General features: G+C 39.0%; 1 protein-coding gene across 1 annotated transcript in view; it reads left to right on the plus strand.

The window, feature by feature from the left end:
- The window catches only part of RECK (reversion inducing cysteine rich protein with kazal motifs), a gene marked incomplete at its 5' end in the record, with an annotated part of 44,738 nt that extends 34,636 nt beyond the window's left edge, over positions 1-10,102 (plus strand). The window contains 7 exons of the mRNA XM_082282745.1: positions 1,670-1,792; positions 2,288-2,459; positions 4,521-4,713; positions 5,893-6,103; positions 7,344-7,417; positions 8,591-8,746; positions 9,710-10,102. Of these exons, the coding sequence (XP_082138871.1) occupies positions 1,670-1,792; positions 2,288-2,459; positions 4,521-4,713; positions 5,893-6,103; positions 7,344-7,417; positions 8,591-8,746; positions 9,710-9,928 (1,148 nt within the window). The 3' untranslated portion in view covers positions 9,929-10,102. The remainder of the gene's footprint in view (positions 1-1,669; positions 1,793-2,287; positions 2,460-4,520; positions 4,714-5,892; positions 6,104-7,343; positions 7,418-8,590; positions 8,747-9,709) is intronic.
- Between the last annotated feature and the right edge of the window lie 6,356 nt (positions 10,103-16,458).

The following is a 16,458-nucleotide window of genomic DNA, read 5'->3' on the forward strand; positions in this document are numbered from 1 at the left end:
CTTTTTATGGACCATTCTATCCAAGAAAACTTGCAGTTGTTCGGACTACTGGTGAAAATAATCACAAAAATATCTGACGCTGTATTTGTATTTTATGGTTGCACAGTGTACAGCCCTCACTTGTTCTGATAACCATTCAACAATATGTGTTGAATACCTACCCGGCTGTAGGTATTCAATAAGTGCTGTCCATTTAAAAACAAGCAAACAAACTACCACAACCCCAAAACCAGACAGGTTCCTCTCATCTGCCAGTGACTCATGAAGTGTTTGTGGTGATTAAGGTTTTATGTAATAAAAGATAAAAATTACTAGGTTCCAAATCTGTTAGGCAGTGCATTGAAAACAAAGAATTAAAAGTTCATGGTCACCATGTAAACATTTTGCAATAACTATATTTAATTGGTTTCTGTATCAGTTGGACATAAAATCTGGACTGTTTTTTTTAAAACCAATCTCTATAAAGAAAACAACACTGAATATTTTAAATTATGCTGGGGTTTTTTGTGTTGTGAGTTGACTCCAGCTAATGAAATGATTACTGATAAGGACAGGTTGCTGTGTGCACTCTTTGACAGTGAAAGACAATAGCCTTGTAAAGTTTTCAGGTGGATCCTAAGTCACGTACTCTGAAGATCGGGTACTTGAGATCCTGTGTTTGGCATTACCATCTAACCTCTTCTTCCCTGCTGGCAAATTCCTTGGTCCTTTGAGTAGTACTGTGGTGTAGTGAGGTTCTTGTGCTACAGAGGCTTTCTCACCCCCTCTTGTTCTGCCCTCATTTGTCTCTGAGCACCTCTTCTGAATTACTCCAGTGCTGAGGGGTTTCCTTGTGCCTATGCAATGTTTTATCAAAAATTCTAATTTTCAATCTCAATCTCTTGAAGAGAGATTAGAGGGAATTACCTTATTTTGTAAGGCATGATTACTATTATGTCTTCCTCAGGAGCTATGTATTTGTTGGTAGTCTTTGATAACCAGTTTGGTTATGGATAGATCAGACTCTCTCACCAACATGAATTGATTTTATACAAAACATACATCACAGTGAAGGGCAGTCATATGGACAGTTCAAAAAACTGAACTGGAGTTGCTAAATTGAAGAAGAATCCCCTAAGTTTGCAGTTTGATTCTTAGATTCAGGTGTAAAAATGTTACTGACTTAAAAAATACATTCCAATCCAATGAGGGCTGGAATGAAGCATTGGCACTTTTACCTCTTGACAAACACGAATGTGCTTTGTGTGAGACTATGTCTAGAAGTTTAGCAGTCCTAGGTAAATTTAATTTAGGAGAAGAATGTGTCTTTACAAAAGCTTTACCTTTAAGAAAACATGAAACATGCTAGCCAGAATTTATTGTTCTTTAAAAAAATACAACAGAAAACCTAATTTATACAGGCTTTGAAAGGACAAAGTGCTTGCTTCCCAGGTTAACTAATTAATCAAAACCACATGTGAACAGACTTTTTCCCTTTAAGTGAATAAAGCAAAACTTGAAATCTAAAAAAAAAAAAGAAAAAAGATGGAAGTTTCAGTGGGAAAATATATTGAATAAGGGAAATTACAGAAACAGTTAATGAGAATGCAATTTCTGTGTAGTATATATGAATATGTAGTCTTCTGGTGTATTTGCGTTAATTGTATGTATTTACTTAATTTATTTTAAGGCCATGGAACGTCCTTTAATATAGATTGCAATGTCTGTTCCTGTTTTGCTGGAAACTTGATTTGTTCTACACGTCAGTGTCTAACTGAGCACAGTTCAGAGGACGAACGTCGGAAGTTTACAGGTAACTTCGCAAACCATGAAAAACTGTAAGTTGAGTATTTTTAGAGCAGGGATTATCAACTAAATTCTTTCTACAGTATGAATGGAAAACACCTGATAATTTGTTATTACTACGTTTTTTTAACTATTTCTTTTTCTCATGTCCAACCTGCACTGCAGGAAAAGCACATACTTTAAAAAAGAAAATCAGTACTGAAAAATAAAACCGCATGTAGTACGTAAAAATAAGTAGAGACAGGGTACACTGGGGATGAGAGATAAGGAGTTCAGGGGAAAAGAAAGCTGAGTAGAATGAGCAAAGAGGCCAGACACAAACTTCCCTTCCTGCTCCTTGTAAGTGCCTGTGTGCTCCAGCATTGCTAAATGAATGACAGGTGGGAGGAAAGGGCTAAGGGCACTTTGCTGGAAGGCAGAGATGCTCAGTGACCCTTTGTGTATCTTGTGTCATAGAAGGTGAGTGTGCAGCCAGTCCCTGTTCTGTGTGTTGCTCTTGCAGGTTTGCCCTGTAACTGTGTGGACCAGTTTGTCCCAGTCTGTGGCCAGAACGGGCGCACGTATCCCAGCGCGTGCATAGCTCGCTGCGTTGGCCTCCAGGACAACCAGTTTGAATTCGGATCGTGTATTTCCAAGGATCCTTGCAACCCAAACCCTTGTAATAAAAATCAAAGGTAAAAGCAGAATATGTTTTTAAGCTTTTCTTTGGCTTCATCAACTCATAAAGCAGATTTATGTGTTCTTTGAATGTGTTGTATATTGTAGTAACATTCTACTTTGGGGCTATTCCAATAAAAATAACTGTTTGAAGTAGCTGCTTTTTATTTATCATAGTTAGTAATATTGGACTGTAATTACTGCCAGTTTTTCGTTCCATTTTTGTAGTGCTATGTCAATTAAATTCATTATGCAGATCTCAGTTCAGCTATAAAAGAGACTTGATGTACACTTTCAAAAGTGGGAGAAGCAAATTTTGTCGAAATGGCAATAACTGTCACTTTACTACTTTGTTTCACACCTTCTTTTAGCAGTTTACAAAGAAGACCCACATCAGAATTCAAGACTTGGAGTCAGTCTTACTTATTCAGTCAATAATCTGTGCTTTTTGTCTCTAAAATAGGAAAATACCAATCACCAGTTTTTTTCTTAGACTGAAATCTTGTGAAAACTATGTCTGTACAATCCCTGGATTTTCAATATCAAGAAAAGCAAAATCTGCATAGACAAATACATTAAAACAAAAATACGCTTTGTACTAATGTCAGGCGAAAAGAAAATCTGACCTTTCTTACAGAGATCAAAGTCTGTGGCTCACAATATTGGTCTCTGTCTTCAATTTTCTCAGTGTTGTGCAATACTGCAGTCTCCTTTGAATTACTGCATTTTTCTGTTTTGAAAGAAAGCCATCAAAATAAGTTGTGTAATATTGCACTTTCATGAAAGCTGATTGTAGCGGTTTTAGGGTGTTTTCCTTTTTCTGTACTTAAAATGCCATGATGCAGAAAAATACTGAGAAAACACTGTAGTTTTGTAGCTGTAACAGCCATTATGGCATTCAAAATTGGAATTTCAAAGCTGCATTGTGGATAAGTATTTTTTACTTTTTGTTTGAAATTTGGAGAGTACAGAGAGGCTTTCCCGTTTTTCAAAATACCATTATGCTCAGAACCTCAACTTGTAGTTTCAGTAAAGGACTGTACACAATACATTTTTCTGGGTCAGTTTGATAGTATAGCTCAAATTGAACATGCTCATCTGAAAATGCCCCTGATGCACTTGGAATCTGTTTAGGATCTTACATTCCACTTGTGAAGGGTTTAAATCTCAGAATTTCCGAGCCTGCCCTAGTATTAAAGGCATATCTGTAACGCATGGGAGCGCAGCTCTTAGAGAGAATAAGGACACATTGTGCATAATCCAGTGGTAGCAGCACTGCTGTCATTTATAGGAGGAGGGGGTTGTCCAAAAAGGCCATGAGACCTTTCATCAGGCTGTTCATCAGACTGCATAGGCTGGCATTTCTCTAGCAGAGGGAGGCCTTGCAGGGCCAATGCCAGATGTTTTGCAGATAAGGTCATGGAAGGTCCATGTTTAACACAAAGGGGAAAGAATTTCTATCTGTACTTGTCTGTGAAGGCTGCGAAGGAATCGATGCCAAGGAAGTGTGTATGTGAGATTTTTCTGTTTGTTTGCAGTCATCCCCTAGATGGGATGTTGTCCAATATTTTGAACCTACAAAGCTAGAATCCAATTAGATATTTGTAATTGAAACCATATAATCTTGTAGGTCTTGTTTTCACTCCTTTCTCAGAGAAGGGAGAGACTAGACCTCTGCAATACAATCTTTTCCTCTTGCTCACTGTTTCCATATTTTCTCTAGCCTAGCTGTTCTTAATATTCATTTACAAAATGAAGTGTGGGAGTAGGTAAGAAGTTTATCCAAGCCTTTCTCAATAATCCCTTGAAAAATACTTGGTAAAAGATAAATGTTAGTGGTAACTGTAGTTGTGTTCACACACATCGAGTAAATGTGGTGTGAAACTGTTCCAGGTTTGTGATGAGACCTGAACTGGGCCTATTCAGAGTGTTTCATCATTTGTATTTCCTGCAGCTCTGCTGAACCACAGTTAGCTCTAAAACACTGGAGAAAATTTCACTGTAAATATTTTCCCTGAGTATTTTAAGACTTAAATAAATCCTATGACACGATATGAAATTATTATTACTTTCTGCAGGTGCATACCAAAGAAACAAGTTTGCTTGACCAGTTTTGAGAAGTTCGAATGTAGCCAGCATGAATGTGTGCCAAGGCAGTTAAATTGTGACCAGACACGGGATCCTGTTTGTGACACAGACAATGTGGAATACACTAACTTGTGTACTTTGTACCAAAAAGGAAAAAGTTTAGCATACCGAGGACCATGCCAGGTAGGAAGTGGTTCTAGCAATGAATGTCAAATCTTTTTTGTTCCTTGGTGTTCAACTTAACAATTTTTATTTTTCTTCTTTTCAATATTGTTCATTTGCTTAGGTCTTTTTGAAGTATTCTGTTTGAGGTTTATAGCTTATAAAATGTTCTAATAGAAAGTAGTCATTTAAAATTTTAATTTTAACTAGTATAAAAAATACTCTCACAATCTTCAGAATTTTGTTAAGTGTTTCTCTGCTTTAGTTAACAGTTGTCTCAAAACCAATCAAAAGCTCTACTTATGCTTTCTTTGGGGTCATACTCTTGATATTTATATCTTCCTATATATGCTATTAAAGCTTGCGCTAAGGTGTGTTTGCAGTAATTAGTGCAGTTCCTTGGTTACTTAAATGCTAATTCTTACCAATTTTAACATGCCTAAATATAAAATTATGCCCAGCCATAGAAAGCCTATAGCTTTTTGTGTGATTGTGCCCCAGGTTTACCAAGTTCATTGCTCAGGATCTATTTATAGACTAGGCAGTCTGTAATACTTTCCTAGTGAGTCTGCATTGGATTAGTCTTCATATTAATCCTTGAGAAGGATTAGGATTAGGTTTAGTTTTTCCATCCCACCGCTCTCTACGGTGGTGTTAGACAAGCTGCTTCTGTCACCTTACAATAACACATACACAAATGTAAGTAATACAGGTAAATAAGTAATATATAAAAATATATAATAATGTGTTAGATATACATGTGCATGCACACTAAATTTTAAGCACACAAAACCACACTAAGATGAATTAATAATTTACTAATGAGTTGTTAAAAAATTAATTTTATTAATAGAATATTTTAAGGTATAGTGAAATTACAATGATTTTCATTGATTTAATAAGTTGATTTAAATATGGTCCTTTTATTTAAGCATTAGCACAGAACAAAAGTTGTTGGTTTCTGAAACATGTTTTATTGTACATTTCTCAGACTCTCTCACCTTTTTGAAGTACTTACCCTTTTCATTTATGGCCTGTTCATAAACTCGCAGGTTATTTCCTCTGGATTTCCTCCTTTTTCAAACATTGGACAATATTAGCAGTGAATTCCCATGAACTTTGGTTTTCCTCATGTTGAAACTGCTCTGACATTCCGGCAGCACGGCTGAATTGATACAACAAGCATTGTGTGTGTTTCAGCCATTCTGCAGGTCGGTGGAGCCTGTGTGTGGGCACAACGGGGAGACCTACGGCAGCGTCTGTGCCGCCTACTCCGACCGCGTGGCCGTGGACTACCACGGGCCCTGCCAGGCCGTGGGCGTGCTCTCCGACTATGGCTTCCACTCCGAGTGCGCCTTCGTCAAGTGTCCCCAGCTCTCTGCCACGGGCTGCAAGCCCGTCATTGCGCCAGGTGGGGAAGCTCACTGCAGAGAGGGGAGAGTCTCCAGGCCCTGAGTATAAACTGGGCGATACTTGGAACAAAACCTAGGCTTTAAAATGTTACACTAAGAGAAAGCACGAATAGTGACTCTACTTAGGGCTAGAACAAGCCACTGTCAGGACTCAGATGAGTAAACCTGAATTGGAAAGGCCTTGGCTTTAGGAGTCATGCTCCTTCAGTCTTTAGAGACTGGCAACTGGGATGGGTTTGGGAGAAACAGATGAGGTCTGTGGTGTCCAGGGTCGGATGCCTCTCGGAATCTGGTGAGTAATTTTTCGGAAGCAGCAGCACAGATACCACAGTGGAATGCTGAGCTGTCATCAACGCAGGGTTCCCAGAAGGGCGGTATTTAATTAGAAGACAGAGTAAAATACCAGATGTATTCACAGCACTGTGGAAGACAGCAGGAGTAGTTTTGCAGTGTGCTGGTTTGAACCAGTTTTTTATTGTTTTCACAAGTGCTTCCTTTATGAAACAATAACTAATCACAGGTAATACACAGAGCAAGGAAAGCTCTGTTCTTAAAGAGTTTTATTCATTTTTCTCATTTCTCACCCCCTTTGAAAAAGGGTTTTCATGCTTTGTAATAACATTTAGTACTGTAAAAGTCACTCTGTGAATGTGAATTACATATAAGTTGGAGAGTGAATTTAATACACAGGCATGGATAGAAAGTTGAAATATTATCTCTTTGGTTTCTGACATGGTGAGGAAAACAGTAGAAATACGACATCTGTCAGACAAGCAGTTTTTCTGCCTTGTTATCTAAAGATGCTAAGCTCCAACATGGTGTAACTGCACAAATTAATGCTTGCAATGTGCATAATGCTTCTGTCATGTCCTGGCTATATCAGCTCTTGAAATCCATCATTTCTGTAGTTAATATGCATGCATTCATACAAAATCTTGGCTTGTGGTACACACAGTGCCTCCAGTTTTTAAGCTTACAGTAATGAAGGAAGGGTCTTAAAAGGAAAGAAAATTCATCTTGTTGCTTCATGCTAATCGTAGTATATGTGTGTTGAAAGGTGACTGATTTTGCATTATAAATGTTTTCAATATTAAAAAAATGTGCAATTCTGCTGTCAAATTGAAACATTTTGCTTTGGTAGTTTTGCTATTTTCATTCTCAGTTAATATTCAAATTTTGACTCCTGCTTACTTAAAAGACGACTTGTTTTTATTAATGAGATTTTTTTAATTCACATAGGAGCCTGCTGTCCACTATGTGCTGGAATGCTGAGAATCTTATATGACAAAGACAAGCTGGATAATTTTGCAAGGGTAAACAGTTTAATCATGCCTAATGTTAAATGGTATATGAAAAGTCAAGTTACTGTGCACTTTCTCCTGGAAGGTTAACATGTTATAAAAGCCATTATTTTTTAGTAGTTATTTGTGATTGTTGGAGTTTTTCTTTATACTGCTTATACTTTCCTTTATCTGGGACATAACTTGAATTACAATGCAAAGCAAAACAGAGTTAGAGTAGGTAGAAACAAGCAGACTCTGGTTTGTAGTTTATATGACTTGTAACAGTGCAGACAAGTTATATGGGAACAGCATCTATGATTCCACTGCTCACCTCTCAGATTTTGTGTTTGTAGGTGCTGTGTGCATGTGCTGACCAATTTTGCTGAGTTAACAGTGTCTGTTAGGTCCTGACTGCATCCTGGAATGTTGTCCAGTTGTCATCTCTAATGGTACCAGGGACACAGTGGCTACTGCAGCTTCTCAGTTCATACATGTGACTGTGAAGAAGAATTTTTCATTTGTTAGAAGAAGACTTTCTAGTTAAAGAAATGTATTGGTCTTATTGAAGTAGTTGGTGATAACTGCTCTCCTCTCACCTACTAAGCACCCTAATACCTGGGTTGTAATGTCTGCCTTTTTTAGGTCAGACAGCTGGTTCATGTGAGAAAAAACTACTTCAAATACTAGAGTCCTATAAATCTAGGGCTGCTCTGCCCCTTGTGTCCCAGCATGGGAGCACATAACCATTTACACTATTTTGAGGTACGTAATACATAGACACATTAACCACAAAGGTGGAGGACAACACATAGCAAAACCATGGTTAATACAAGAAGTAAATATTTTTTCTCTTTTCTTTTCTTTTCTTTTCTTTTCTTTTCTTTTCTTTTCTTTTCTTTTCTTTTCTCTTTTCTTTTTTCTTTTCTTTTTTCTTTTCTTTTCTTTCTTTTCTTTTTTTTTTTTTTTTTTTTATATTTTTGGACAGGCTAGTTTTCAGGTTTTTTTAGAATCGACAATTTTTTAGAATGATGCTTTGAAAGCATTGAATCCCTTAGGTCTTTTGCTAGCATTTAGAGTAGAGTTTTGAACTGAGTAGTGTAATGGCTGGAACACATTTTTTGGCATGACATCATGTTACTAAAACTGAGGAGGAGAATCTTCCATAATATCACATCATCCACAGAGTTCTTTATTTTCTTCCAGGTAACAAATAAAAAGCCAATAACAGTACTTGACATACTTGAAAAAATCCGCCTGCATGTGTCAGTGCCACAGTGTGATGTGTTTGGATACTTAAGCATAGAATCCGAAATTGTGATTCTCATCATTCCTGTGGATCAGAACCCCAAACCACTGCAGGTAGATGACGTTATTATTTTATTTACCCAGCATGGATTTGCTTCACTTTTTTACGATGGTGCTTGTTTCTCAGGCAGGTAACACTGTGGGTATTTTGATTGCTCATGCCCTGTTTATGTCCACTGCAGCTCCAACTTCCGTCTCCTTCTCTAGCAGAAATAGCCCAAAATGTCACCAGGACTTAGGAAGGAAAGTCTTGCCAGCCGGGTCAGCCAGCCTGGTCAGCCCTCACTCCATCTGCAGCAGGTGCTGTCAGATTCCTGGGGGGAGGAGGACTCTGAAATCAGAGGCCACCACTGCTCACCTCATTGGTGGCACCCATTGCTGAGCTGGACACTCCTCAACTTTCAAAGCTTTGGACCTCCAGATATTAAGCTTGTCAAGTTTAAACTTCAGCAGAGGCAGCTTCTGATGCTTTTAAAGAGACTTACTACTAAATTCCTTTCTGGGGTGCAGTGGAAAGTAAAGTGGAAAAAATAAATTTTCTAACAGAAATTCATTATTATTATCATCATGTCAGTGGGGGAATGGAAACCTGACGTTTCTCAGGTTCTGTTACTTCCATTCTTTTCTTCCTTTCCCACAAACAAAATCAGTTTTCAATGATTTGCAAGAAAAAGCCTGGTAAGGAGAAAATCTTGATTTTTCCATTGTTGCAGACTTCAAGGAAGTGGGTTGGTCAATCAGGAAGGAAGTCCTCAGTTTTAGAGGCACTTTTTTTTAGTGATAATTCACTGTGGGCTTTTTGGTATCAACATTCAGAACACATCACCCCACGATAACTTCTATATAGCTCAGGGCTTCCTCAAGAGTTTTCATAGTACCAAAGTCTATTATGAGACCTCTGATGTGTTTTCCAAGTACTCCGCAAAATTATGTAAATCTTATGTGCTTATGGGAATATTTTTGCACTGGCTTTTTACATGGTAAGAAGAGAAATAATAACTTTTTTTCCCCCTCTAGATTGAAGCCTGCAATAAAGAAGCAGAAAAGATCGAGTCCCTGATCAATTCAGACAGCCCAACATTAGCATCACACGTGCCACTGTCAGCTCTAATTGCATCTCAAGTACAAGTTTCATTTAGCATTTCTTCTGCTTCTGCTCAAGTGGTGCCTGCTCTGCACTCCCTGTTCATAAGCTTTCCATTCACCTTGTCATCAGCATTGATATATTATATATAACTGCTTGGGAAATATGCATGAGCATTGTGGCATTTATATTGTGAAGGACATTTGGAGTTGTTGATCACTGAAACAGAAAACAAAAAAACATGCAAGATTTTATGAACTTACATTTTTCAATGAAGAACTAGAAGTATTTGAATAATGTGAAAAGATTATTCTCTTAGTCATAACTAGTCAGATGACTGTTTCAGCACCATTAGATTGTTTCCCATGGATCTTGGAAACATAAATATGCTCTGGAAGGCTCTGACATTACGGATTTATGATTTTGAGGAGAAGTGATCGTATAGGGCTTTTTCAGCAATGAACTGAACAGTGTTTTGAGTTTACTGAAGAATGCTAATTTTATATTATTCAGATGCATATCAGTGACAACGAAAGCATGCACCTATTTTAAACATCATTTTTGGAAGAAACAGATTGCTGCTACTTAATTACCTTACCAAAAATTTAAGAGTTTATTCTCATGTAAATATGCTTTCATATTTTATTATGAAGAAAACTAACTAGCCCTGGGCCTATTTCAGTAGACGTCTTTCCTTGGACTAGGGAAGACTTGCAGGACATTGGGTTCACTGCTTGTAAAATGACAATCAAGCTCTATGCTAGTACCTGACTTCAGTGAAGAGATGTGTTCTTTTTATAGTTTTGTACATTTCAGAATCTCATATTGGATGCAAAATTATAAAGAATCTCAGTATCTATATTTAAGTGCCATTTAAAATATTGCAGTATTTGCATGTTATCTAATGAAATTTATACTTTAAATGTTTATACAAACAGTATGTTTTATTACTTATTGTATTTTATGCACCTGACTTTACTCTACATGAAGTATTTTATATCAGTATTATGATAGCCAAGTTTTGAAGTATATACAGAAAAACTTATTTTTGCCAAAACGCTGAACTTTGAAAGAAAGCACTGAAAACCTTTTGAAGATATATGTTGTAGCATGTTTGTAACAATTATTTTCTGCTAAATCTTTTAAATGCAAAAGTATTAAAGCTTTTTATTTTAATAAACACTTGTGTCACGTGTCCTTGTGTACAATGCATGCAATTTTATGGAATTCAGCAACACTGCATATATTTTCCTTTTTCTCTCAAAATAAGCACTTAAAACTAACTGCACTTACATCCACGTGTGACTCACGCAGATAATGTTCCCAAGTAGATGTCAAGGGGGTCTCAAGGGTGAAAGTGTTCTCGCCAAATACCTTGAGAAAGACTCATGCACATAATCATTTAAGTCTTGAAACAAGAAACTTGAGTATGTTGATAATCCATCTGTTTCTGAAATTTGTTATGTGGATTCTTTAGACTTGGACACAGAAATAGAACAAATGCATTTTTGAAAAGCTTTTTGAACTGAAATGGCTCAGATGATGTCCCCAGAAACTTCAAACAATTCAGATTGTTTATTTTTTCCAAGTCATTAGGAAATATCTCTTCAATGTGTAGCCTGTTAGCTTGCTTAGCATTTAGCTGAAGCAAATCTGATGGCTACTAAAAAGAAAGCAATTATAAATGTCTTAAGAAAATACATAAACACACACAGACGTGTGTGTGTATGTATGTATGTGTATATATCTGTACCACACTGGAAAACTTAGTAAAGAGCTTTAAAAACATACCCTCTGTGGAATAGAATATACAGTGAATTTACTTTTATGTTTGTGAAAATTTTCTGTGATGAGAAATTTTAACAAAGAAGTTGCCTGAATTTGTACGATGAATCTGGAAGAAGCAGAATTTAAGCCCAGAGATTCTGTGATTCTGTAATTCATATGTCAGTGTCCATTGCTTGCTAGGAAAGAGTGAAGCTTTTAAGAGGTTATGTTAAATATGTACAGAACCAATGAGATTTCACAGAATCCTAAATTCTGAAGCCAAAGTCCAGCATTCAGAGTGTACAGGGTTTATGTTCTTTTTTTCTGGATGAACAAAAGCACTTTAGGATTTTCTAGGTTTTCTCAGGACCTTGGGCTACCTCAAAGGAATGAAGAAACTATTTACTTGTGGGTTTTGAATTCACTTGAACTAGGATAAAAAATAGAAGAAACCAAGCCCAGTCTTAATTGCAACTTAGGAAATTTGAACATGAGGGGGACAAATCTGGTACAGGTTTCAGAGGAGTTTTCCATAAAAGTGCTAATGATCTGTCACCATCTGTGTGGAAGTCTGGGTTCACTTAGAAGGAATGGAGACAGCACAAGGGCACTTCAAAGCAGCACAAGCCTGTTTGTTGCTTTTATAAGAGGACCCAGATGAAACATGTACAAAACATTATTTGCTTCTCTGCTGAAAACCAGAGTTAATGGCAATAACTGGCTCCAGAGAGATGCCTCCATCCTCTTTCAGTTTGCTTAGCTTGGCTCTTCCCAGCAGGGTGGCATGGAAGCGGAGATGCCAGAGGTGCCGCTTTGTACACCCCCAGGAGAAGATCAGCCACAGGGGGCAAATACCAGAGCAAGTAAAAGCAAGAGATTTCTGGCTGAGTTCTGAGTCCAGCAGGAGCTGGCACCTCTGAATTTCAGAGGTGAGGAACAGTCACTGTTGGGGTTTTAGTTTAGTCTTAGGGGGTTTTTTTTCTGTTAAAGGAATTTTCTCCCATATGCATGTTGCTAGGGGACAAATAGCTGTACTTAAGAAAGACAAAAAGGGAGTGGGGCGGGCCTGGCTACTCCTTTGTCTGCACCTGGGTGTGGGGTCAGTTCGCTCTGAGCGTCCGGAGAGAGAAGCTGCAGAGAAAGGAGCTGCTGTTTCTTTCTTTTTGGCCGTTCTTCTCTTCCTGCTGGAAACAACGCCGGGACCCCAAAAGCCGCTTTTCCTGCCCTGCTGGAGGCCGAGCTGTGGCTGCCCTGCCCCACTGCATCTGCTTCGAGTTTTCGCTACGCTGTAGCCCTGCTCGCCCTGCCTGCCTGGGCCTCCGTGGGGTTCTCCCATCTGGATACATCTCGCCTGCCACCCGGGATTTGCGTTCGTCCCTGCCGCTCTAGCCTGCCGCTCTATCCTGCCGTTTCCAGCCTGCTGTTCCTGAGAGTCCGGGATCGGCTGCCCAGGGGTTTGTGAAGCCTTTGTCCCATCCCTTCCCGGGATCCCAGGCCACCATTGCCGCGTGCTCCCCGAGCTCGCTCCGGAGCGCCCCCTGCAGCCGCGGGGGAACCATCGCACCTGCCCTGCTCACCGGGAGCCGCCAGCGCCCCTGCCGGCTGCGAGCGGAACTGCACCCGGGGGGAAATAGCCTGACAGCCGAGAAGGCTGGGACTGGGTTTGTGATTGTTTGCTGTTACTGCCAGAGTTATTGTTTGTTTGACTTGTTATACACATATAGATATATAATAGTAAAGAACTGTTATTCCTATTTCCCACATCTTTGCCTAAAGGCCCTTGATTTCAAAATATAATAACTTGGAGGGAAAAAGGGGTTATATCTGCCACTTCAAGGGGGGGCTTCTGCCTTCCTTAGCAGACACCTGTCTTTCAAAACCCAGACAGTCACCTCTGTGAGTGGGGATTAAGTCACACCTGGAACAGCAGTTCCTGTCCCTGCTCTGCTGTTGGGGTGCTTTACCCACTGTCATCACTTGGAGATTTGTACGTATGTCTCTCGATTCAAAGGTTAAATGTTATTTATACATCTCTACTGAGTTTATGGCATTTTTCCAGCTCTTCCTTTTATACATAACAAAGAATGTTTCAAAACTTTTCCCCACCATCTCTATTCCTAGGAAGCCCTGGGAGCATTTACCTGAGCAAATACAAATACATGAATGCTCTGCAAGACTGTGGCATGTTTCATATCTGAAGTCTGAACTGTAAGGTGACCCCATAGTCAACTGAATCCCAAAAAGTAACATTGAGGGGAAAAAAGATTTCTCTGCCAGGCTTATGCAAGACCTGATTGCAACTTCCTGCAAATTGTCTGAACTGGTGCTTTTATACAGTGAGAGAGTGGCTCCAGCTGCTCCATATGGAGCAGTAATGAAGGTGACAACTGCAGATAACTGTCACCTCCTAAGAGTGGCTGCCACCTACCACTGCTAAGGCATTCTGCCTCCCATGTACATGTTTAGGCACTGCTTGTTTTGTGCTCTCTCCCAGCCCTCTCTGCGCTTGCAAACTTTTGCAGAGCTTGTTGCATAAGCCAAAGAGACTCTTAGCCCATAAACAAACAAAAACTCTCTGAGAAAAATGTTTCCAAGCCCTAGCAGGTTTGTTTGTCTCAAGTTATCACAACTACAGTTAAAAGGATATGCTTCTAGCATTAAGCAGTACATCAGCTTTTGCTAATTAATACCACGAAGCTGAAGGTTTCAGTTATATTTTAAGTTCTAATTCCATACAAATTCAATGCTACCAACATTTGCATTATGGGAGGCCAATTGTGTATATCCAATATAGAAAGCAAAGGTGCTTACTTTGAAAACTGGGGGAACAACAATTGCCCAAAACCTTTCTTAATTTTAATGGACTTTGTACATGCACTGCTTAATGGAAAAAAGTGTGAACATTTCATCTCAATATAAGAAAGACATTTTTTACAGTGATAACAACAAATCCCTGGATACAACTGGACATGGTGCAAAATGAAGCACCAAAAGGTTGGACCAGATGATCTTATGAGGCAACAGTGAAATGTCTATGTAAAAGCTCTTGTAAAAGGATTTTTTTTGCCTTTCAGTTCCTAGGACATAAAGGAGAATAAAAAGGACAGACTTCCCTGAAGATGCAATAACTCATGCTGTGCAGTAACCCTGCCATTACTTGCGTAAAGAAAGTCTAATGAAAAATTTAAGGTTAACAACCTATCATATATATGAGAAAAATTCTGATTATAGGTGTGTGTGTATATATATTTATGTATGTATGCGTATATATAAAACATATCTGTGAACCTATAAAAGACTTTCAAACTTGTATTAACAGACACCTGTTAATTAGATCTCAGTACTTTCTTAAACCAGAATAAATCTATTCCTCCCCCCAGAGCATTCTCTGATTTGCCTTACTCAAAGTTGGATTCTGCTTCATTTGGCCAGGTCCAGTAAGGAGTGTAATCTGAGCCTGAGCCTAATTCTGACAGTCCTTAATAATTCTATAGGTTCTCGCTGTGAAGAGCCACCCCTGTGTTTTTGCAAATGCTTTCTGTTGTGCTTGGCAAGGTTTCTCAATTTGCTTACTTGTGCTGAGTTCTCAGCATGAGCTGCAATATATACAAAGGTTTTCAATCTGTTTTATCCAGTTCTGACTCTCCTTCTAAGCCAGCATTCCTCTACATCACCAGAAGTTCTCACCAGTGCTGATGTGACAGATTTCAAATTAAGGCCTGATCTTCAGCTTGGTCTTCTGCAATTCTGCACTGTTTGCTGACAGTGGAACAAGTGGATGGGTTGCTACTACTGTTTGGTGTATAAATTTACTTTTCAGCCAAGTTTTAAGCTGCAGCAGCAGGAGCAACATTCAGTAAATATATTCATTTGCACATATATGCATGCATGCACACAGATATACACATATATATGCATATAAATATATTTATATCACAGTGCCCTGTATCAGGCTCCATATCAGCATCCTCAGGAAGAGCACATTTGGCCATTGTAGAGAATTTAGCGATTTATTTTAGTAAAGAACCCAAATATGAGGGGTTAATACTTTGAATTTCAAGTACAAATGGCAATCAAAGATGCATGATCACACTGCCTTATTATGTAATTGATACATGGTGGTGTCTGGCTATAAGCATGCAAAAAGTTTAAAAAGGTAGCTCTGGACGGTTTCATTCTCAAGTGCACTCAGGTGCAGCAGTTCATTTTCCTCTGAGTTAACACCACTTTGGTCCCTCCTGCTCAGGGCAGTAAGAGCAGCTTCTGAGTACCAGTGGAATTGCTGGCATGAGTCAGGAGCAGCCATCCAACCCCCGACCACTGTATCATGTTTGGGGCCTCTGGCATAGCAAAGGAAGTTTAAATATTTCCTGCCATTAATTCCAAGCAGCAGCTGAGCTGCTGCCAGCAAGGCTGTGGCTATATTGTCATTAGCACTGGCTGTGGGCACCACCAGCTTCATCCAGATCAGAAGGGACATCCAGGGACGTCTTGGCCAGTAAACAAGACAGAACAAGCAGCCCATCTGGCTTTCATGCTGGAAAACAAATGCTGTCATACATACATTCTCTGTGCATGTGTTGAATATGGCAGGTTGTGCATTTTGCTTCTTTAACAGGCTTGAAGTGACAATGTAAACTCTGGATCAGCATCTCATGGCTGCAGTACTTTCTGAAGTGCTGCTCATACCCATAATGCGGGACTTACTGTGTCCCTGCACCACAGCTTTAAGACCTCATTTAAGGCCCAGATGAGCCAAAGGAGATGTGAGAAATGCAAATACACATTTCCAAAGTAGAAAAAATGAAATCTATCATATTTTCCTTTCTGGCTTTAGAAGGTTTCAACGAGAGAAACTGTACAGGCAGAAAGAGGGATGAAACCGTGTACCAGAATGCTTATAAAGACTAACAGA

The sequence above is a fragment of the Coloeus monedula genome (assembly GCF_965178545.1).
Source record: "Coloeus monedula genome assembly, chromosome: 1".
NCBI classification, from domain to species: Eukaryota; Metazoa; Chordata; class Aves; order Passeriformes; family Corvidae; genus Coloeus; species Coloeus monedula.